This window comes from Sylvia atricapilla, chromosome 8 (assembly GCF_009819655.1).
Source record: "Sylvia atricapilla isolate bSylAtr1 chromosome 8, bSylAtr1.pri, whole genome shotgun sequence".
Taxonomy (NCBI): Eukaryota; Metazoa; Chordata; class Aves; order Passeriformes; family Sylviidae; genus Sylvia; species Sylvia atricapilla.
The window spans coordinates 7,151,740-7,176,280 of NC_089147.1; the positions used below are offsets into that span (position 1 = coordinate 7,151,740).

Here is a 24,541-nt window from a genome sequence, read left to right on the forward strand (position 1 = left end):
TGAGACATTAGGAAGAGACTTAAATAGAAGGAGTCAGGTTTTGCTGTTGTGGTAACTGGTGCATGCCCCGGGTACAAAAAGCATTTCTAGAGTATTATAACATGAAAAATTGAAAAGCTTATGAGAATTTAATGGCTTCATCTTTCTAATGCATGCTACTCATCAAACTTGCAAGTAATGTTCTCCTGCACCTTGGGGGATATAATGTAATGCAGCAAAAAATTCTTGGTAATGCCACTTGAAGCTGGGCTTTCAGTTACTGCCCAAATGTGATCTGTGACAGGAGCCCCTTGGGAAGGAGCTGCAGCAACATCACCCTGGAGAAATATGGACCAAAAGCCACTGTGGTCCCATTTATCTTCAGCTTGTCAAAAAACATGACTTCTACTTGTTGCCATTCAGCAATATGTGACTCAGCTGTAGTAATGCTAATTTGGATTTATTTATGGTCTCAATACCTGAGAAACTTTTTGAGGAACGAGAGGGCAGAGGCACAACAAAACAAGCAATTCATGCAAAGAAAAATATTGGTGATTTCTTGTGGTTGTTCCTTGCCTAATAAATGATCCAAGATTCCTCTTCTTGAAAATTGTGTCTGGGATTATTTCTGAGACCAAAATATGATAGGCTAGATCTAATGTCCTAAGTAAGGTCTGCTGCAATTACTCGTATTCTTTCGTGTCTCACAAATATAAGAAATCCTTTTGTCTCTCATGGTGACCCAGAAAGCTTCTGCCTTGCCTGTGTGTAACACAAAATTATCTTTCTTGTGAGCAGTTAATAAAACTTTTTGTCAAATAGGCACAGGTAAACTGCAGAACTTCCTCCATGACTTATGAAGAAAAATGCTGCTTCATGATTGTTAGCCAGTGATCATAATCCAGATATTTCCTGTCTTGTGTTCCACCTCCCTTCCTAAAGGAAAAAAAATTGTTTTATAAATTAAAAACGGGAAATTGTAATACAAAATCCAAAAGACACCCAGTAAGTATAAATTTTATTAACAGTGTCAAACAGTCTACATAGTCTCAAAGAATTCCAAGCTCAGATTGAAAATAAAAGAATAGATAATAATAGTAACGTATAAAATATGAAGTATGGAAATGCTGAGGTAAAGCAATCTGTACTCTTAGCTCGATAATAGCAACACCAGAAAAATAAATTGAGGGAGTCTGACTGTGCTTAGCAAAGGCATTTGTCTCAATCAGACAGCCTAGCTGTCTGTGACAAACTGGTTCATCTAATCAGTGGCCACACAAATGCAGCAGCTCTGGCTGTAGCCAGTGCAGCTCCACACATTCATTATTTTAAGTGTGTTGAAAATAAAAGTTACACTTCGTTATGGATCCAGATACCCCATTTGTTTTCTTGCTTTTCAGAATGAGATAATGCCATAGTTTCTGGGCAGCCATTAAGAGGGAGGAATGTTCCATGTTATTTCTTACCACAGGAATAGCTTTACTGACAGAGTAGTAAACTGAAGTGAAATATCAAATGGATTCTTCTTTGGCCTGGAGTAACTTGCTGAGTAACATTCTCAGGTGTGAGCATGCACAGATAGCCAGGGTGGTTATTCAGAGCCTGAGCACCCCTCATTCCAACAAACTTCACCAAGAGCTCCACTGAAAACCCTTGTATTGATCTGGGTGCTCAGAAGTGGATGCTTTTTCATTAGTGAAATTTGTTCTTAGTGATTTGCAAAATGTTATATAGGAAGCTTGTAGCAGAGCTGAATGCAAAAGTTGGGTTTCCAGTCCATGTCTGCTATTTGTACCCTCATGTTTTTAGGCAGTAAGACCATTTTTACCTCTACAACCAATGAAGGAATTAATTAGGAACTGAATTTCCTTCTCTGATCAGACACTGGACTGAGGCAGATAATTTGTTTCGAGTGCAGATTGTTTTAGTGCTACAAACTCAGCTTGTGCATCCTTAATGTATGAATCCATATGTTGTATCACTTTTTAATGTGACTCATGGCTGATGTTTAGGATTACAGAACTGCTTGAGGCCTTTGTGCTCCATATATTTTTAGTTTTAAAAATAATAATGAAAAAAACAAAAGTGCTGTGACAAATGTTTCCTTTTGATTCCAAGACACTTGAACAAAAGTTCTAATTACAATCCATACAGAAACCTGGGAGGACCTGAATAGCTGCAGGCTTGCTGCAGTGAGGCTGCTACTGCTGTCACCCTGTCAGACAGGATGAGCTGTCTCTCACTGATACATGCAAGGATTTGACACAGGAGTCACAAAGACAAGGAGAGAAAAGGTTGTGTAGGTGCTCAGCCCTTGGGAAGGATTCCTTCCTGCAGTCCTTTCTCAGTGTAGAATATCTGCAGCATTTTAGAGTCATGGAAGCACTAAGTGGGAGTGTTGGTTGGAGGTCATCTAGCCTGACCTTCCAGTTGAAGCAGGCTTGTTGCCAACACTGCACCAGCAGTGGCTTCACTGAGTCAAGTTTTCAAACTCTCCAAGGACAGAGATGCCTTTCTGAGCAGCTGTTCACGTGCTGCATCCTCACCTTTAGTGAAAAAAGGGGTTTAGTACCTCATTTTGGACCCCATAAGCTGCAGTGTGTGGCTTTTGTCCCTCCTTGTATCTTCTGGCAAGACTGAGAAAAATTGTGCTCTATTGTCTTTGGACCTGCCCTTCAGAGAGCTGCAGGCAGCTGTCCACCTGCTCCTTGGCCTACAAGAGTTTCTCCCACCATAAAACTAATTTTGACTAAGTAAAATGCTAATCTAATCCTCTTGGTCCTTCAGCATACGTGGTCGTGCACAACTATTAAAGGGAGAGTGGTGTAACTATTAACTGGAATTAGTTTCTGTGTTGTCAGTGGTGTCCACAAACCAGCTGTACAGGTACAAATGTGAGGTACCTTGTTGTCATCTATCCTGACTGGCTGCAGGTGAGAGGATTTCACCCCAAAACCCCTTCCACAGCAGCTCACTTATGAGTTCCCTGTTTGAAGTGGGAGCAGCAGTAGGTTCAGTGAAAAATGTGGGAAGGTTGTGAATTTTCTGTGGGTTAAGCTCCTTTATGCAGGTTTCTGGTATGGGCAAGCCCTGGGAATTCAGAAAGCACTGCCAAGCCTACCCCCTGGTATTTTAAAAGCAGGGAAATAGTGTATAAATATATAGTGACAATATCTGCTTCCTCATGGCAGAAGGGAAAAAATCATAGGCACCAGAGAGCCCTTTCAGGATAAACTCAAAGTCCTAAGGAAGGCTTAAAGGCTGATTTTTACTTTGGATTTCATCCTTTTATGCTTTTCATACTATTTCATCGTTTATGTTTGTGCAAAGTGAGTAAATAAAAACTATTTCAGGGCTCTCTTAGCTTCCAGTTTGTGCCTCTCCATCACTGGCTTTTTCATCTTCCATAGCTTGTATTCACCTTGTCTGCAAAATGAAGTTACCACTATTTTACCATAGCCTAAGATGTCCTTTATGCTTTCTCAAGCAGTTTTCTTACAGAGAGATGAGTATATTTGTCCTACCCCTGAGCTGCACAGATGGGGAAGCTGACACTGAAAGAATTCTGCAGCTGTGATAATCATCTAAAATGTTCCCACTTATGAAATGCAAAGTATCAATGACACCTGATCAGAGTAGGACTAAGGACAGGCTGTTCCACAAGGCTGATTTTAGTTCACCCAGCAATAATAGTGTGAAAATGTAGGCATTCATGTATATCTGTTAGATATCTGCATGTATGTGTAGTGAATGTTAAGAGTAAGTGAAATGCTCTTGTTTCTGTAAAGCAAGTGCCTCTGTGACACTGTAGATGACAGATCTTTGCAAGATCAGCCACCACCCAAACATTGTGTTGATTGAATTTAAAGGAAAAAAAAAAGTCAATATTCAGTTTTTATCTAGGCTCTTACATACAGACTATATAATTTTGAAAGGAGGGAAGCACCCAGCAGCTCTTTCTCCTGCCTTTGGCAAAGCCAGCCTCTCTGCTGTGCTCACTAAGAGGAATCTTTGAAAATCCTGTTTATTTTGTGGCTGTTGAGCAATTTTAAGAATCTGCCTTTGAAGAGATAAATGGGCAGAGCTAACTGGGCTGTTTGACCTCAGTCGTCTATTCTGTTTATCTGTGATATTTCCTGTACTGCAGCACTCTTCATCACTCTGAAATCTAAGGGCAAAACATCAGGGTATGTGATGGTGTGGTGATTTTCAAACATCTTTTTTGGAGGCTTCTCCAGCCTGAAGATCCAGCAAAAGTGAATGTACTGTACTTTTCCTGCAGCTTTGTGGTACCCACTCACCCCACTCCCTGCCAACCCTGCTTCCTCCCCTCGGGTGCCTCTGGAATAATGCTGGGAGTCTTTTCCCATGTTGCTCATCTTCTTTTCTGGCACGCTCTGCCTCCGTAATTAGATCTCACTCATTTATTTGTGACATCCCACAGTCTGATGCCATAGGACTGGAGAAAGTGCTAGCTGGTGAAAAAGGAGGAGGATTAGAGGAGCTCACTTACCCAGGCACTAAGTGGATGGTGTTATCACGAATCCCTTAACACAATGAACTGATTAGTTTAAACAGTGGAAGTTTCACAAGGCACTTAATTTCCAGCCCCTGTTTTGTCTTGCCTTGATTCAGCCTCACAATACTTTCTTCATGCAGTCTGCACAGTGCTTAACTTGCAATCATGCCTTTCCTACTGTTACTAATTATAATAAGTAACTTGGAAAATAGAAAAATGTTGATGTTGATTCTCAGCTTCTCTTGTTTTGGCTGAATGATGTCCTGCAGAGCTTGGTTTCATAATGAACCTCTTGTTCTTTACAGAGCTGTTTCGTGGGCTCCAACTTGTAAGTTTTATTTCGGGTGCCTACAAGAGTGGTAAAACAGGTGCCTTTTTAGTGGTAAAACAGGTTTAAAATGTTTTTCTTACCAACTGGAAAATGGATCCTTGCACTCATCTGGTCTGCAGCATTGCTTTAGAGGTGACTAAAATAGTGCAGTTGAGGTGACAAAGTGGGAGGGAAGAATGGGAGCCCAAGGCTGTGGTGAAGCTGTTCTTGCAGCTTCTGCATGTGCTCCATGTGCCACAGGCAGAAATGGAGCTTTGCTGGCTGGGGAAGAGTAGCATTTGGCTGTGACACTGGAGTTCTGGGCTTGTGGAGGGAGTTGCCACCTTCTTGTGGGTTCCTGTGGAACCCTGAGGGAATCCTTTTAGTCCCTGTGGCTTGTTCTTCCAACTGTGTAATGAGGGTGGCTCTTTCTCATGTGTTTATCTGTTTATTTATGCTATATTTGTGTGTCTGGAAATGCTTTATTAATTGTGAATGCAGTGCCTACAGCCCTGCAGCAGCACTGAATTTGGTCTTAGGTGACTAAAAAAATATATCTAAGCAGAAAAAAGTAGAATTCATCCAATCAGTTCTTTTAATAAGTTTTATAATTCAAAAGAACAGGTGCACTCCACGTAAGGCATGTTCCTTGTGTTACAAATCTGTAGTCAGGGTTCCCTCCCCCCCTTTAAAATATATCTGATTTATCTTTCTGAAAAAAAAAACCAACAAAAAAGGAACTTTATCTGTTGGTTTCAATAATTTGCAAGGATACGAATAGGAAACAGGTGCCCTGTCAATGATGGTGTATTCCCTAACACTGTACTTCTTTTGAGGTCGCTGTGGTGTAATAAATAAAGAACACACTGGTGTTCTATCTGTCTGAGGAGAACTGCAGCTAAATGCTGATGCTTCTAATTACAGCTGCATTCAGAGACAGGACATTTTCATCCAGGCCTGCCTTAAAAAGACTGACTGTATGGAATATTCTATTATGATGCTGTCTTTAATGTAATATACATCACAATATTGTATACAAAAAAAGTGCATTGATATTTTCTCTTTGTTTGTTTTTTTTTTTTTTTTTTTTTTTCTGTGTGTTGTGGCACATGAGGGTGGGTTTTAAAAGCAGCATCTTTGAATTTGTAGTAATGGTGATTCTGCGTGTGCACTGAGTGAGAGCAGTTCTCTGGAGTGCTCAGAGTGTTATAAGTGAGTCCAGACCTCAATATTTGCTAGTGGCGAGCAGTTGGCAGCTGATGCTGTTCAGGGACTCAGGAATGTGTTGTGGTCAGCTGTGGCTCTCCCCTGGTGACACCTCTCTGGCTATAAAAACAGCTGGTGGCCAGGGTGAGAATTTACCTGCACCTGGATGGTGAAGTTATTTCTGCTCCACTACGAGGCTTAGAAATTTGCTGTGGATGATGCATCTTGGCAAATGAACAGCAATGCACTGGCACCAGCACACAGACCTGTGCTACTGCTGGGAGTGAGGTCTGGGAGTTCTCCAGTCAAAAATGAAATCCTAGTCCTCAGGCCTATCAGCAAAGTTGAATTTTAGAGCAGTTCTTTTCATAGTATTCTTCTTCCAGGTGTATAAATGCAGCAATATCTTCCAAATTAATTTAAGAATTTTTTTTGTGCTCAAAGAATTTTTGTAATCCCATGATGAGTTTTCCACTTTTGTGTTCAAGGGGAAACTGCTGTCTGCTTCCTTCATGTTCCATAAGTGATGACTGCTGATGAGTGTTATGGGAGCAAGAAAATCTTAGCAGGCTGGAGTTCAGACACTGCTCTGTGCTAAAGTCTGCTATAAGCTGCCCTTGTCAAAAGCAAATTGGTGTGTCTGTCCCACTGCCAGAATGCTCTCTAGAATGTTGAATATTGAGACATTGTTTAGATCTTGCTCAGGCCTGTTAACTTGTCCCTGATCTTTATTACAGTAGTACTTGGGCAACAGTGGGCAAGAACACAGAGTGAGGCAGACAGAAAGTGTAAAATACAGCAAATTCCCAAATGCCTGCAATTAATAATTTTAACAAATGCATCACTGTTTCTTCATGTTGACTGCCTGCTGTTTCCACTCCTCTTTCTCTGCATGCTCAATATTTTTCTCCCATCTGTCCCTTGGCCGTAATGTTGGGACAGATGTACTGCCTAAGTCTTCCTCTTGGAACCTGTATTAAAACAACCTCATTGCTTCATTCCTCCCCTGCAATATTTATGTGCTCATGTTTCTCTATCATCCTCCCTTCCCCCATTTTCTCTGTGCTGTGTATAGATGTATAGATATATATGTAATGTGCTCTCTCTCATGGTGTAAGTAGAAATACTATATACAGAAGGTATGAAATACTGATTGCTGCATATATATATTTATATATATGTATGTGTGTATATATGTACATATGTGTGTCTACACATAAAAATATGTGTTGGATGCCTTGTACCTTTTACTGTAAAAGATTGTCTGTATGGTCTTTTTATGATGTGAAACAACACATTCTTCATTGTAACTGGTCCTTCAAACTCCCTAAGAAAAGCTTTTAAGCTAAAAACCTCAGCACTTTCTTCATGAGGTTCTGTTAGGATCAGCTGTGCTTTGAACTGTTAAAAACTGTCATTTCTGTTGGATGTTTTCCTCAGGAGATATTTGGGGTATGTTAAAATCATAGCTAGAGAGAAAAAGGAGCAAGAATAGCATCTGCTGTGCACGGAGGGTCTGAGAACACAGATCCCAGTCCATCCGCTGCAGGTCCCTGCCTTCCCCTCCTGACTGCAGTGTGAAAAGTTCATGGTTCAGGCTGCTGCTGGAGGAGGGGAGGAAGCAAATGTTATTGTAATGGTTTACCGTTTGCCTTTAGCAGAACCAGCCTTGGGAGTTAGTACTAAAATTCCCCCTGGAACAGATGATTGGCAATGAATACAATCTTCTCCCCACCACCACCTCCAGCTGGGAAATACCAGTGCATTCCATGTGTGTGCAGCTCAGTTGTCACCTCTGCAAACGCTTCACGTTGTAGCCTTTGGATTTTAATATCCTTGGCAACAAACTATTTTTTTCCCTAAAATACAATTTTGTCTTTAGTGCGTAGGTTTGCCTGAGACTGAGAATTGTCTGTGCTGCTGATGCATGCCCACTACAAGGAGCAGACTGAGCACTCTTGGGTTCATCCACTTGGCTGGATATAGAAAAAATCCACTTGCTGCTCAGATCCAGAGCTCTCACACAACATGATAGTGGATTTAATACAAGTGAAAACTGAAGCAGGGTAGTTGGGAGCTATTTGTTCTCCCAGCCCTTATTGGATAGAGCAGAAAGTGCCACCCTTAGAATTGCAGCAAGATCCAGATCAGGCTTTTAGCAAAACTCTCCAAAGGCAAAGAGCAGAGACAGTTTGTGTGCGGGCACCATACGTTTTTGGAATTCTCCAGCAGATCAGACAAATCTGTTTGTCAGAGACCTGAGTATTGATTCATATCTGGAACGTTGCTCTTTCCAATGCAACAAACCAAAGCTTCCTTTGTGGAAAAGCTCAGCTGGAGATCAGTGATGTTGAGGTGAGCTGACATGAAACCAGCCCTGCCTGTGCCTGCTACATCCAGATGGGTCACAGGAGGGAGAGGGTTTATCCTAAGTCATATCTTCATCCCCAGTGCAGCTCCAGGGCTTTACCTAAGCCTGCATCTGCCAACATGCTCACATACAAGTGCAGTGATGGCAGAAGAGTCTGTGCTTAATTGATACACTTTTTATACATTTTAGGGATACTCTGGCTCCCTGTAAATCTGTGTTTTCCAAAGTTTGAAAGTTTAGTTGCAAACGTTCTTTGTGATACAGTATTTTTTCAACATGTGTTGCCACAGAGCAAACCTGGCAAGGTTTGATATTCTGTAGTATTTGCACAATATTTTCCTTCCCACACAGTTCTGCTAATTTTGGATCATGCTGTTTAGTCCAGTGGATGTAACTGAAGCAGAAAGGTTTGCCCAACAGCAATAAAGGCTGCAAAGTGACCATAATCCCAGTCATGATGTGCTTGTAAAATAATGAGCAACCATGATTTAAGAGTTTAACTCTTAACTCTTTCTCATTTTAGAACTTACTTGTTCTTGTTTTGCATATTTGGTTTTTGTTACCAACAGTGAGGAAGATGCTTTCTTTAAGAATCTATTTATTTTACTTAGGATGGAGAGGATAAAATGAGTCAGTAAATACAGGAAAAAGGACAGTTTCATGTCTCCAAGTCTTATCCTGGTTCTACTTTTTAAACCAACTTTACTTGGAATTTCTGGGTGCAGGTGTCAATGAGGCAGCGGTCTCAGAGCCCACAGTGTAGCTGTATGAAAGAAGCCAAAATCTAGTCCAGGTCTGCAGACTTTCCATGTGAGTCTGCCTTCTTTTGGGGATGCTCTGGAGACACCACAGTGTGTGTGTGTATGAGTTGAAGGCTGCAAGACTCACTGTGGAAGCAGAAAAATGTTGTTTGGTTTTATTTGTTTGCTAGCAAGCTATAGTGTTCAAGCACTTAACTGAAAAGTAATAGCAAGTTACCCAAAAGTTGGCAGAAAGAGTTGAAAGACGTCTTTTTTAACAGAATATCATTCAGTAGGCAGAATTACCAGGAAGAAGAAATTAAAAGAGTTTTGCAAACTGTTCTTTGAATATTTTTCTTTAAGCCCAGTTCTGAGAGTGATGTAGTTACATAAGAACTTGTGGCTTTTTGAAAATATCTGGGTCTGAAGGCTGAAAATCTAGTAAGAAAATAGAAAGAATAGCAAATGATTTTATAATGCGATATTATTTTTAGGCCTGTTCTCATTACATTTTAGGGAGCCTGCCCCATTGTATTTTGTCTCCTTGCATATACTGAACATTTTGAAAATGTTATAATAGCAAATGTACTTTAAAGCAATGGATTTTGAAATAAAAAATGATAGTTGTAAGACAGAAGATGCATTACTGGCAGAGTGTATTGTATATTCCTATACAGTTAAACAGTGCAGGAACTTCTTTTTGGCAAGGACTGTGAATATCTGGGACATAAAGAAAGACACACTTAAAATATTGTTGTGGCAAGGAGAGGCAAAAGGAGGCTGAAAGGAGGCTGGGGCCCCTGTTAGCTGGCAGGTTCACAGGTTAATTAGGAGTTGAGGTTTTAGGCCAATTATTACAGGTTTCAGACCGATTTCCTTCGTTTCTCCACCTGTCATGTACACAAGTGCTCAGTTAGACACTTAGCATGGTAAGTGCATGCAAACGTCCCCATTACAGCCTGTGGAGTTGTGCTACACAGTGTGGGCAGGACAAGCCCCAGATGCAGACCTTTAGTGGCTCCTCTGTGGGGTGAACTCTTGAGGGGTGACCTGGCGGAGCCCAGGGGCTGAGGAGAGCCTTGTGCTGAGAGGGTTTGCTGGGCTGCAGGATTCCCCACCCCACTTCTCTGATCCCTTCTCTCTCACAGGCAGGAATGGCATCTCCTGAGAACCCCGAGCAGTTGATCATTGCCCTGGAACCCGAGGCTGCCTCTATCTACTGCCGAAAGCTGCGCCTGCACCAGATGATAGAGCTGAGTAGTAGGGCACCTGTCAATGGCTACAGCCCGAGTGACACTATTGGAACTGGATTTACACAGGGTACTTCTGTTCCTTCGCTTTGCAGATTCTCGTGCCTGGGTTTGCTTTGTCCCCGAGGGTTTCTCACCGTTTCTTGTTGTCTTTGTTCTCTTGAAATGTTTCAGGCTGTCATCGAGTTTGCTTTTATAAATGGTTTTGCTGCTTAGTCATAGTTAGACTTGTTTAGGTGTTGGCCCAGCAGACATCACAGAATGATTTGGGCTGGAAAGAAACTCAAAAATCACCTCGTTCCAACCCTCTGCTATGGGCAGGGACACCTTCCACTAGATCAGGTTGCTCCAAGCCCTGTCCAACCTGGCCTGGAACACTTCCCGGGATGGAGCAGCCACAGCTTCTCTGGACAACCTGTGCCAGGGCCTCACCACCTTCACAGGGAACAATTTCTTCTTAATATACACTTGAATTTTAGCATGCAGGTAGCTTTCTTTTCATGTCTTTATTTGGATGTTGTGGGAGTCTTTTAGTATTTTCACAACAGTATTTTTCTTCTGAAAAAGATTGAAATTTTTTTCAGTATTTTTCTATTTATCTTTCCTTAATTTAAATAAATACTTCATGTTGGATCATTTTTTCCATTCAATATTGTTGGAAGCAGTTATGTGTTTGATTATCTGCATTATTGAGGCAGTGCTAAATAAGTGGATCTACAAAGAAACAATTAGTCTGAGGTGTTCCAAAGTATTGGCAGATGCTTTTTGATGTCATGCTTATGAAATATATTTAATGACTTTCAACACTCAGTGGAACATGTGTGAATGAAGCAATGAATTTATCTGCACGCTGAAGAGCAACTGAATAATGCACTTCTGATTTATTGAGCTGGGGTCTGTTGCTACTGTCACTGTTTGAGGGGGAAGGACAGAGATGGGACCACTGTAAGTCACTTGACAGAAGATCCTTCATCACCAGAGCTTTTGGAGCTTGGCAGCCTACTGAAACCGGAGGGAAATAGAGGAAACAAAAAAGGAAAACGGCCTGCAGCAGTAACATTTGATTGCTGCATAATGTGCATATTTCTCTGTATCTCTGTGAATTGTAACAGTTGCCCAGATACTGATGGTAGTGTGACAATCTATCCTAGAAGGAATTTTGCAGAAGAGTCTGTATTTTATCACATTTGCTAGGTCAAAACAGTAGAGGCAAGTGGGAGGTTAAGCTAGTAGAGCTATTCCTGCACTTACCAAGAGCATATTTTTTTTTAGTTAGGCAGAGTGACTACATCATTCTCTCAAATCCATGGCTCTCCTAGCCAGCACTTGTCAGATGTGTTCAGTGTTTGGAGGCCCACACAGATTACAGGACACAATCTGTTTTCAGGATTCAGTCCCTTCAGGGCCCCTTGGCTTCTGTTCCCCTCATTTGTGCCCTGAACTGTTCCAGTTCCATGTGATTTTACATGAACTCACTTTCAGACAACACAGGGATTTGCTTCTGGGAAAATAATAAGGGAGTTTATCTGGTTGAGGTTTTGAAGCTGGGCAGAATCTGGCAGATCACGGATTTCTGCTAATGGGCTTTTTCTTGGGTGGGGGTACCACTCTCATTCTTGACTTTGTATGGTAAAAAGCTATTGGGGATGAGAAAGGTTTCATGTCAAAATTAATGAAAACAAAGTTTGGAGTGAATTAATTTGGGGTTGGAATTAAAATTTCATAAAGGCATGGCAAGCACCCAAGACAAGCTGAGAACAGATTAAGGAGAAAACTCCTTTAAATATAAACAGAGAGAAGCGCTCCAAGGACCATATTACTGCTGTGGAGTCAAAACAAAAATTTTAGTGTTCATAGTAGCAAGGATAAGCTTGCTTCAGTTGTAGTTAAAGACTGGCTCTTGTGTTCACTTCTAGCCCACAGGAGGGAATGAAAGGATTGCCATTGATTTCTGTGGGCTTGACAGGCCCTGCTTGGCCCCAGTGCTTGTTCTGTCATGGGATGCTTCATCTGAGCCCTCCCTGTGCTGCCAAGTCAGTGCACTGAGGCTGGGGCATCTTCCCTGCACCGTGGGGTCTTTTTGGGGAGGGTGCAGGAGCAAGTGGAGCTGCTGCTCTATTTTTCTGATGACAGGCACTGTAGAAATAGGAAGCAAAGTGTGCTCTGTGATTTGTGTGTTGATATTTAAAAAAAAAAATCCACTCATGACAGGATGCCTCTCTTGTAGTGTTTTATGAAGTGCCTTTGAAGATGAGTGATGATAACACAAGGAATTTACGGGTTTTTTTTAGTTGTTCAGTTAGAGAGGTTGATTTAGAAGCATAAATAGCAGAGGTTCTCAATACTCCTTGCTTTCTCTTGACAGACTATTCTGCATCTTTTAAACATCTAAGTAGCAGTTAAGTCTTGCAATTTAGTGGATTTTTATAATAGTCTTGCAAGATTACACCTAATTTTCATTGCTGTCTTGTGAGGATCAGTCCTGGTGATCACTGTGGCCTCTAAATTACTAATCTGAGCAGCAGTGCTTCTGGCTGCTGGTTTTGAGGTAGACTGACACCCTGAGAGGCTGGGGAGGCATTTCCCTGAGCACTCAAAATGAGCAGTGGCTTTTGGAAATGTGGGAATGCTCTCCCATCCCGGCTAGTGTGGGGGTGTCTGGGAGAGGGCTGGGGCTGTCACCTGCTGGTGGAGGCTGCTGTGAGTGCAGCTGGCTGCCAGCCCCACACCCTGCTGCCAGCACACACTTTGCAAGCCAGAGTGTATTAAAAAACTGCAAGTCAGACCTGCTTACAGTTTGCTTTTGATTAGTTTGCATTATTTGTATTAGGTAATTAATATGGATTAAAAAGACAAATAAGCATGTATGACAATATCAAGGAAGATCAGCATGGCTATAAACCATTTTTCCTTCTTTCCAGGAATGACATTCTAACGTTCCTGGTCCCAATGCAATGAATTTTGTATTTTGTTAAGAAGTGATACATACAGATCTTTCAGCCTGCTTGCACTTGTTTCCTGCAGTTTTTGATTTTATTTCTTCATGCTTTTTTATACTCAGTAACTTTTTTTTTTTTTTCTGTCCATCACTAGGGAAGGAACACGTGCGCCGGAACCGGCAGAGTCGGACCTTCATGGTGGAAAATGTCATAGGAGAGATCTGGTCTGAGCTGGAGGAAGGTACTGTCCTTTCTTGGACAAACTTTGCTCTCACTGGTTTTGTATTGCAGGCAAATATTGTGTTTCCCACAAAGGTGCTGTGCACTGCATTGTTCTCACAGTGGTTATAAAGGGAGAAAGGATAAAACCCACAAGTTCATGTGCTGCTCTTAGTTACAAGCGCTGAATTGCAATTCTGTGTTCTCTAGCATAATGAGATTTATTAATGAGATGGTGGAAAGCCATGCAACTAGAATATTTTCCTCAGAACAGGCTTTGTAAATATGGTATAATATTTGGTAGCTCACTAGGCTGTACACCAGCAGCATGAGCAGTCCCACTTTTCAGCTGTGCTACATCAGTAGCTTTTGACATCTGACTTTGATATTTGTAATCAGTCATTGTGTTATAATTACTAGCAAAGATCAGGTCTTCAGCAGGGCCATTGCTGGCTGTCTGTAGGCCATGTTATCCCTGGGGGCCCTCTCATTGCAGTGAGCTGGTGTGCTCACAGTGGTGTAAAAGCCCCTGGCCTCTGCCCTTGGCATTCCAGGTGATCGGTACATCGTGGTTGACAGTGGAGGAGGCACAGTGGATATGACTGTCCATCAGATCAGGCTCCCCGAAGGACATCTGAAGGAGCTCTACAAAGCAACAGGTAATGCCACTTTCACTGTTTGCTTTATGTAATTAGATGGTGTATTATATATTTCTGTAATGTTTTGGCTTGTTAGTGAAGGAAGTGTATGCCTTTATTGCATTTTACTGGCAGTTCTTCCTGAAATGAGACCAGCACTCAGAATTGGTATAAACCTGTCGCCCTGATCTTTTTCAGCCTTCTGATGTTTGCATTTTTGTAGTGGAGTTTCTCACAGACTTTTGATGTAAACAAAAATGATGTTTTAGAAACTGTCTTTCTTGTGTTCGCATTCCTCTCTGGAGGAGGGACAATTGATGGACTTCTAGTTTGACCAGTGGGGTTGGAGAAATGTCAACCTCATTGTCCAATCCCTGGTCATTGTCCAAAATCTATATAAATCGAGGTCAAAATAATAAATCTCTCTTTTTGCCCTGACTGCATGCCTGTCCTTCATTTCGTGTCCTCTAGCAACATAACCCAGCTGCTGGTTGGCTGAATCACTCATTTATAGTGGTAGTGTTACCGTGGCTGTGAGGATACAGGAGCAACAGTGAGGCAAAGGTGAGATCATGTGGTGTATTAGAGCAACTGTTACATTTAGGAAAGATCCTCTTTTTGTGGACCTTCTCCTATGACAGTCCTGATGGCTTTATTCTGATGTGCATGTGTCTGACTCGAAACGCCGTAATAATATCAAAGAACACCCAGAATATTAAAGCTGTTTCTTGTCTGTGCTCCAGGTGGGCCGTACGGTTCTCTGGGTGTGGACTACGAGTTTGAGAAGCTCCTGTGTAAGATATTTGGGGAGGATTTCATTGAGCAGTTCAAGATCAAGCGCCCCGCGGCCTGGGTGGATCTGATGATCGCCTTCGAGTCGCGCAAGCGCGCGGCAGCTCCCGACAGGACCAACCCCCTCAACATCACCCTGCCCTTCTCCTTCATTGACTACTACAAGAAGTTCCGAGGCCACAGCGTGGAACATGCCTTGAGGAAAAGCAAGTGAGTTGTTGAAAGCACATAATTAAAATATCCTAATTACATCAGGACTGAAAGGTAATAACGTGAAAGTGTAGTGCAAGGAGAAGGAAGTGCGGTTCCCTCTGGCAGTTTCCAGAATGAAAAGTTCTGACAGATCTCTTGCAAAAGCTTTTCTGTACAAGATTTGTACAGACTTTTCAGGTATTACAATACTTTTCGAATATTGCTTTCTACAGCTTCTGTTAGGCCACCACTGCATCGCTTTCTTTGACTGTATATTGTGAGTCTCTTGCACGTGTAATTAGCAATGTCAGATCAAACACAGAATTTGTTGCCTGGAACCTTAATTTTTAGCGGCCTGGATCCTGGAAAAAATCCAAGATTGGGAGATGTGTAAATATGTTTCTGGCTTGAGGGAAGTTATTAACAGCATCAGATCACTGGAGAAAACATACACTACTGCACAAAGCTCTGCAAGGGAAAAGCAGTCAGCTTTTGAAGTGATGGCAGGCTTTTGCTTTTTATAGTATTTTTACAAGTTTGATAGTTTTTGCTTGAGAGGCAGGGAGACATAATCCCCTCCAGAGATTTCAATTCATGATTTTCAGTATCAAGAAGTCACCCTGAGTGACAAGATCGTGAGCTGCTGTAGGAAAAAGCGAGCAGAAAGTAGAAATGAACATTTTGCATCTTTTGAAGTTACATACTACAGAAAACCTGGAGTTTAATGGCGTAAAAGAGAATGAACAAGAGAACCTGTGAATCTGGAGCAAAAGGCTTGGGACCTGAGAGGGGAAGATTTGATATTTAGTACCTGTACCTTAATTTTTTAAACTAGACAGTGTTGAATGTATTATGCAGGCTGGAACTCCTGCATCTCCTGAAGTTATTGGTAAATGCACTGTAAGCTTAAATAATTTGGCATCCAGCTAAGAGTCACTTCCTAAATGAGGCTGAGGTTCTGAAATCATTAAAAATTTCTGGAAATACTCCCCCTCACGAGTCCATGTCTTTTTTATTAGCAGTCTTAATGGTGAATCTTAGAGGAAATGCTAAATGCTCCCTCCAAATGAAATGAAATGAAATGAATTGGATAACAGGATAGAAAGAGTGTAAAGGTTGACATGTAATGTGCGTGAATGAAAGGGAGGTTACTGAGCTATACAGATGTGTATCAGTGATAGAATAGCATAATGCCTATTTTCACTTAATAAATGTTATGCCTCATTAAAAATGCTGCTCTCTCTTCTGCCTCCTGAGGCTTCCCAACTTGCTTGTTTCCTTGTGTGTTTCCAGTGGCTTTGGCCTGCTACTGCTATAATCTAAATGCTGCCCTTCTGGGGATGAATCAGTGCTGTTTCAGATGAGCGAGCACTGCATTGACTGCCAGCTGTTTCAGAGAGCAGTTGAGCATTGCTAATGCTGCAGAAGGCAATCAGGCAAAGAAAACAACAATTAGACAAGCCAAAATAATAATTCTCCCTTCAAGTTTTACATAACTGCAGTTGGTATGGGGCAAGGGTGAGGTGGGGCACTTCATTCCAAGGAAACTGCATGCAGATTCTGTATTAATTCATTTGTTTAATGGTGGTTGTTTTGCAGCTCAGCTGCAATGCTTTAATGTTCTTTCTCACTGTTCCTTTGCAGTGTGGACTTTGTGAAGTGGTCCTCCCAGGGAATGCTGAGGATGAGCCCAGATGCAATGAATGCTCTTTTCAAACCTACGATTGACCAGATCATTCAGCACCTGAGTATGTATCTCTGTGTGATTCCACTTCCTGGCTGAGCTCAAACTGAAGCTTTGCTCACCCATTTCAAACCAGTAACAGCCCTCCTGGTATGCACCAGCTGTGGACAAGTTCTGAAACTTGCAGCTCTCTACAGATCAGCTAGGAAAATAATAAAAGTAAAGGATGTGTCCTGAGCACATACACCTGCCTAGCTCTAGTGCTAGTTACTGAGTGTGATTCAGTTCTGTTACTGCCTAAGCTTCAATTACTCTGCTTCCAGGGCTGCAAGCATTCAGAGGGCTGACATGCACTGAGAAACCCAGATCCTGCCTTTATTCTTCCTCATTCAGGCAACAACTAAATTATGCCAGAGCTGTAACTCGTTTCTGACTATTCCAGCTATTAAGACCTAGAGTTCGTTCCTCTCTAGTGGAAGGTCACATTTGTTCATGACCATCCAAATCACAGACATCTCTAAAGCACAAATAGTAAATGATGCATCATGGTAAAAGTACTTCCAGGCATAGCTTAAGCAGCAATTTTATTTATTTGTCCATTAATGGAAAGTGACATGTGCTTATTGGGAAAGTTACTATTTAAGGTCTTCCTAGCAGAAGATGAAATTTGTATCAAGTAGAGTGAAATGCTTGTGAGAAAAGTGTTGCTTCCTACACGTTACAAAGCACGATTTGGAATAAATATCCAGCTTTGCTCAGTCATTAGCTAAATTTCAGAACTTAACAAGACAACAAGTATAGAGCAGCTTATATGTGAGCAAGGAGGGGACACCTGGGACTGCAGCAGTTGTGACAGGTAACTTACTTGTTTAAACTAAAAGTGAACTTACAACTGAGCTGGATGGTTTTCTTGAAAGTAGGAGACTTGGGCTAAGAAGCTAAGAAGGAGAATCTCTATAAATGTAAAGAGGGATTATTTTGCAGATGGCATTTATTGGGGTTAAGATGCTGGGGTCAGAAATAATAAGTGAATTTGAAATGGAGTGATTTATCTGGAATGCAATAAAGGTTTTTAAATGCCATTTCTGAAACGCTGTATGGCTTGAGGTGAATGAATTCATAGTGAAACACACTAGAGATAACAGAAGTGGGACTGCTGCATGCTGAGGGTGGCAGTGTGGTCACAGATGTGGCAGTTTTAGATCATGTGCGTGGAGCAGTCAGTGCACTCAGACACTGGCATTTTCCCTTGTTGAAGTGGATTTTATTGACTGGTCTCTGTTTCTGTTCAGGCGAGGTGTTTGACAAGCCGGAGGTGACCAACGTGAAGTTCCTCTTCCTGGTGGGCGGCTTTGCCGAATCCCCCTTGCTCCAGCAGGCCGTGCAGAGCGCCTTCGGCTCCAGGTGCCGGGTCATCATCCCCCAGGATGTCGGTCTGACCATCCTCAAAGGAGCTGTTCTCTTTGGCCTCGACCCTGCTGTCATCAAGGTGCGGCGCTCCCCTCTCACCTACGGCGTCGGGGTGCTGAACCGCTTCGTGGAGGGCAAGCATCCGCCGGAGAAGCTGCTGGTCAAGGACGGCACGCGCTGGTGCACCGACGTCTTCGACAAATTCATCTCAGCCGACCAGTCTGTAGCCCTGGGAGAGACTGTGACACGCAGTTACACACCTGCCAAGCCTTCTCAGTTAGTCATAGTGATCAACATCTACAGCTCGGAGCAGGACAACGTCAGCTTCATCACCGAGCCCGGCGTGAAGAAGTGCGGCACGCTGCGCTTGGATCTCACAGGAACTGACGCGGCCGTGCCCAACCGGCGCGAGATCAAAACGCTGATGCAGTTTGGGGACACTGAAATCAAAGCCATGGCTGTTGATGTTGCGACCTCTAAAAGTGTCAAAGTTGGTATTGATTTCTTAAATTACTAATGGGCCCTTTCCCCTCCCACCACAGCCTGTTTGTGAGACTGATCTTCTTCCACTGTTCCATTTTTTGACTTCCGTCTGTCACGTCTGTCACGTCATCACCTTGAGTTTCAGCAGGCTATATGAGAACAGCTGTGAGGTGGGGTATGTTGTGTTTGTGTCCTTCAGTGACCGAGGACTGCAAATTGGAAGAGCCTTAAAAAAGTTTAAGGAGCAAAAGGTCCAGAGGTAGTAGAAGTTACCAAGTTACTCAAGCATGCTTAAAGATCTACCTTTATAAAGTAAACACTGATTATTGTTGGGTCCTGAAGGTTAGTTAAAAAAATGTCAAGTTGTAATCACTTTGCCTTGTTCTTCTTCCTTTTCCTCCTGAAAAAAACTCACTAACCCACGTGGCTGTTGTAGGGGCTGTATCTGTGTGGGAAATCTGTTTAAACAGCACCATCCTCTGGCAATGGGAACAAATCAGTAGTTTTATTGTATTATTTTGATTTTGCCCAATGCTTTCAGAATTTAAAGCGCTGAAAATCAGTGACTCAAAGAAATAAGATCTAAATTACTTAAATTCCGAGCAAAGAAAATTCCCAGAAACCCTTAAAATTATATTTAGGAAATACAGATCTGTTTTGAGAGCCTGATATTGATTGCTCCAGTTTGAAAACGAAGCCTTTGTTGTCAAAGCTCTCAGAACAAGCTGTCAGATTAATTAGCTAGCATTGCTCTCATTATACTTTGGAAAATAATAATAACAATTTCTCTTTTGGGTCTTCTAAACTTATATTTTTATTAGTCTCTATTTGAAACCACAGAATCACAGAGTAGTTGAGCTTGAAGGGGACATCCATTGACTATCTGATAAAAACCTCTCCGTTCTAAGCAGTATCAGTTATTGCTTTTTCCAATTCTTATTATGTCCAAAATGAAGATCCCTAAAATCCAGGCAACTTATTTGACAGCCCTCACTGCAAAAGTTTTTTTTCTTACGCTTAAAAGGAATTTCTTGAGTTTAAATTTGTGCGCGTTGCCTCTTTCTCGCTCCTTCACTGAATACCTCTGAGAAGTCTGGCTCTATCCTCTTTCCTGTCTGCTCTCAGGCATTTGTACACATCCCTAGCATCCCCTGAGCCTCCCTGAGCCCAACAGCCCCAGTTCTCACAGCCTCTCCTCATGTGAAGGATCCCCCAATGCCTTCATCTCCTCCATGACCCTTTGCTGCTCTCAGTGCTGTGTGTCCGAGTCTCTCTTGCCCTGGGAAGCACAGAGCTGGGCCTGGCACTCACACATGGTCTCAGCAGGGCTGGATCAGGGCAAGAATCACTTTGCTAGACCTGCTGACAGTGCTGCTCCCAGTGCACCCAGGAGGCTCTCGGTGTTCTGTGTGGCAGAGGGACATTGCTGGCCCACGCTCAGCCTTGCTCCGTGTCTGCCACGACACCAGGTTGTTGTTGTGCTGCTTCCCAGACAGCTGGGCCACAGCTGCTCCTGCTGCATGGGCTTCCTCCTGCCCAGCTTCAGGGCTTTGCACTTGGCCTTGCTGAACTTCATGAGGTTCCTGTCTGTACATTTCTCCAGCCTGTCAACGTCCCTCTGACCCATCTGCTTTATCGAGCACTTACCCAAGTGATTATATTTCTTTACTTGTTCATTCCTGTGTTAAGATTTGGACAGCACAAATGATGGCTGTCAAGAAACATTTAAGCAATTCAGAAGAGACAAAACATTCAGATCAAAAGTACCATGATGTATTTTTTGTGGCAAACATTTTAATTCAGTAAAATATCTTGCTGGGTTGAATTGAATGGCCAATGAAGTGGAAGGCAGAAGCCAATAGAATGAAACTACAAATAGCATTAAATAAAGCTTACCTTGTCTGGCAGTGAGCACAGAGCTCTTGACACAGGAGAAATGCACTGATGGCCATGGTAGCATCTTGTTATTCAAATAACAGCTTTGTGGAAATGTTTGCCAGGCTCACCTGGCAAATTTCTTTTGCAACTAGAATAGTTTTTACTTTGCAAAATGCTACAGGAGGAAAACTTCTGAAACCTATGTTCTGTATCTGCCATGAACTGACAACTTCAGATTCAAATCCTAATTCCACTCCAGATTAGCAGACTGGTGCCAACCTGTAGAATCATCCTAAAATGCTGACACTTTCCAGAGCATTTATACAGAGCTGCCTGATTACCTGCTGGAATTCATTACATTTTCAAAACTTTGCAATGTTAATTATTAATCTAAACCTTCCTTTTTAAAAAGCTGAGCATGAGTTAAATCCATTACTGACACTTTTGGGAGATGAAAGCTTTATCAGTTATTTCATTAATTTATGTTCTAATCCTGCACTTAAATTTTCTGTGTTTATCCTTGGAGTTTTGCCACAGTAGAGAGCTGCAGAACTGATCCACTGCATTTTGTCATTGAGTTTTCTGTGTCTCCTGCAGAATTCCCTGGTTCAATGGGAAATGTGTTCTGCATTCAGCTTTAAAATAAAGAAATAAATAAAGGACTATGGAGAATGCTAGTCACAGTATCCTACTGGATACTTTCTATAATTACAAAGTGTGCTTGCTAGCAGTCTATTTCCTGCTGCCTGCTAAATGCTTTAAAAGCTAAATACTGGGAAAATTTTTTGTGTGTGTTGCTTTCCATGGTTTACAAACAAGAGAAACTTTAAGATGAGTTATGAACAATATAATTTTATGTATATACAATATTTAAATATTGTACAGACTCTTTCTTTCTACAGTGCTATTTTCTTGTATAAAAATGCACTTTGCCTCTGTTGATTTCATTCAGCTGTTAATTTTAAATAACACAGTTTCTCAATCAGCTTCTGTAATTATAGGCTTTTAAAGATGGTAAGATATGAAATGTAAAAGGCTGATCTCATAATAATAGGAAAGAAATGTTGGTGTGTCAGATAACACAACATTCTTCCTGCAATGCAAGTCATACCAGCTAAGCACATCACACAAATGCAATAGTCTGTTGCTGGGGTTTTCATTTCTTTGTTCCAGATGGTGACCATTCCATCTCCAGCAATTCTTCATAATAATGGATGAATCCTCCTGTAAAACCAAAAATCAGATTGTAAAATCTGGGTATACAGCTTCTTCACTAGGTTTTGGGTTTTTAATAAGGGTCTCCTCTAGTTTAAAAAACAACAACAACAACAACAACAAATGAAAAACTACCTTCCAAAGCCAGGCAACACTCTTGTATTGTAGCTGCAGGTAAGACGCAGTCTCTGTCTACCACTTCTATCTGCCAAAAAAATAAAATTCTTACAGAAAAATAGGCTTTGCTGTCTTTGCATGCTATATTAAGCTGAATCTGTCTAGTTTTGCACAGATTAGTTTTCAGTGGCCTTAACACAAGATTTGGTCTAACAAATGGCTGCCACTCCCCGTCTCCCCTGTTGAAGAGGAGGTGACCTGCAAGATCAGGTGGCCCATGACTTTTGTGCTGATTCCAGCCTGCCTACAGGTGGTTTCTGCAGCTCTTGTGAAGCACAGCAGTGATTCTCTGCCCTTTCTGATTCACCTTTTGTAAGATCCCATCTGGATCCAAGCAGGGGCTCGTTGCTGGAATCCCTGTAACTGTAAAATGTGGTTTACATATTTTTGCACTTCCTCCTTCAGTCTGATGAGAACACTGTCAAGTTTATCTTTGCAGAGCACTGAACTACTGAACAAACTCCCAGCTGTCCTTGTTGCCCTCTTTCAGAATGGAAAATTAGCTTGTCTCCCTAAGGAATGAGAATTGTTAAGTAGAATATTATGCTGTGGTCTGTAGACTATAACCCAATTAAACAACTTTACATTGTAAGAGGCATGTGGATGCCCATTTCAATAAGGGATGTTAGGCTGTAAAATTAATATGAAATTTACTAGGAAATGGGGCATTTATAGAATTGTAGTTGTGATACTTTTGTAGGACATTCCCCTGCAGAGAATTATTTTTTTTTTTTTGTAGGGGTTTCAGATGACATTGTGCAACCTGATGTTGAAAAGACAACAAGGCCAGCTATCCATAGGGAAAGCAGAAGGTCTTGGCAAGAATTTTGCCCTAAGCAGCAACTTGCAAGTTTGGGTCCAAGTTACTGAACTCTAGGCTGAAGTTTAGCAGCTAATTGTGATGGAATGATTAATTGTGCTAGAATATGATAAATGTGCAGTGGTGGTTAGGACAGTTTGTGTTGGTATGAGTATACCAATATTCATATACAGGAGTTTTAATGCATTATTATGAGAAGGCTAATTATATATTGCAGAGATTTAATAGCCAAGATAAGCTGCATATTTATGATATGAAGTGGCTTAAGCAGATGAATAGTATAAAAGTTGTTGGGCATAATGTCACAGTACTCACCTGCTTGAAATAACCTTAAACTATATTATAAAACCAACCATTGTGGTCTTGTTCACCTCTGTGCAAGATAAATTCAGATTTCACTGATACTTGGAGCTGTTCACAACTTGTCTGGATTGTATCTTGAGTGTTCTTGTGTCTCCAATCATGTCAAATAAAATACCTTAAAACTAATTTCTCTTTTTGGGTGCTACTATTCTTGCGAAAATGGCTATAAAAAGAAACCTAATTTATTATGAAAGTGAGGCAGTCCAAGTGGTTATGCATGAATGTGGGTGCTCCTTCATGTTTGCAGCTGAGCAGAAGTGACACCAACCATCTGTACAGCTTTAGTTCACTTGTGTGCCCGAGGTGGGACTTCACTGCTGCTCATGACTCAGCTTCCAGCAGAATCGGTGTAGCTCTCTGAGTAAGGTGTTTGGTGGAGAAAGAATTTGGGCAGTACCAGGAGCAGATCAGGTATTATCTGTAATGATGCTTTCAGAGAGCCAGGAATGCAAACACAAAATCGGATATATCAAAGAGAACTGTAATCTCTTACATCTTGTATTATTAAAAACTGTTTTATTGTTAAAAACGCATTGTCAGGCCAAGCTGGCCAATAACCAGGTATATTAGCATGAGAATGTGCCTCCTTATGGACCTAGGGATGTTCAGTGATGTCCAGCTGCACTGAGAAAAGCCTTGCCTAGCAGTTTGTGCAGTATTACGTTCTTCTGCTGTCAGCTGTAGGTCGTGTCCCTCTGAAATTCAGCAGTGTTGGCACAAGCTCTAGAAGTGATTCAGTGGCACAGGTGACCTTGGTCCACGATGCTGCAAAGATGCAGAGTGAGCTGAGATGCTTTAGCAGCCACTACACCCAACTTCCACCTATTTGCTGCAATGAAGGTGTTTTACAAGTGCTTTATGACTATAATTATAAACACCATCCTAATAGGCTAGGTACTGTATTTAACTTGTAATGAACTTGATTTCAGCTAAACATTCAATTAATGTTACTAGTACAATGGGAAATATAATTACAGTCTTCAGAGACACATTAAGAACCAAATTTTGCTTTCGGTGCTCTACCACACTGCTGAAGATTCCAGGGGAATTTCATGTGTGTGCATTCAGAATTTGGTTCTTGCGCTGGGCTTCTCTAAATCTTAAGGCCTTCTCATAGGAGTGTGTTTATATTTAAAGCTGCAGAGCCATCTTGATCGAAGGGATTTTGTGTAAACTGCTGGTTCTGAAAAATCACATCAGTCCTTACTGAAATTTGCAGTTTGTATTTGTGTGAATAGCTGTGGAACAAAACAACTTGTAAAAGGGCCTCCCTGACAGCAGTGTCCAATTCTCTGTCTTAGGGAGAATGAATTCAAAGCTCATTTACTCAGTGCAAGAACTCCTTGATTTTCATCA

General features: G+C 41.7%; 1 protein-coding gene across 1 annotated transcript in view; it reads left to right on the forward strand.

Annotated features, from left to right (window-relative positions):
- Positions 1 to 20,114, forward strand: part of HSPA12A (heat shock protein family A (Hsp70) member 12A) — a 38,039-nt gene extending 17,925 nt beyond the window's left edge. The window contains exons 7-12 of the mRNA XM_066323521.1: positions 10,274 to 10,445; positions 13,469 to 13,555; positions 14,088 to 14,192; positions 14,915 to 15,173; positions 16,800 to 16,903; positions 18,132 to 20,114. Coding sequence (XP_066179618.1) covers positions 10,274 to 10,445; positions 13,469 to 13,555; positions 14,088 to 14,192; positions 14,915 to 15,173; positions 16,800 to 16,903; positions 18,132 to 18,766 — 1,362 coding nt within the window. The 3' untranslated portion in view covers positions 18,767 to 20,114. The remainder of the gene's footprint in view (positions 1 to 10,273; positions 10,446 to 13,468; positions 13,556 to 14,087; positions 14,193 to 14,914; positions 15,174 to 16,799; positions 16,904 to 18,131) is intronic.
- The last annotated feature ends 4,427 nt before the right edge of the window (positions 20,115 to 24,541 follow it).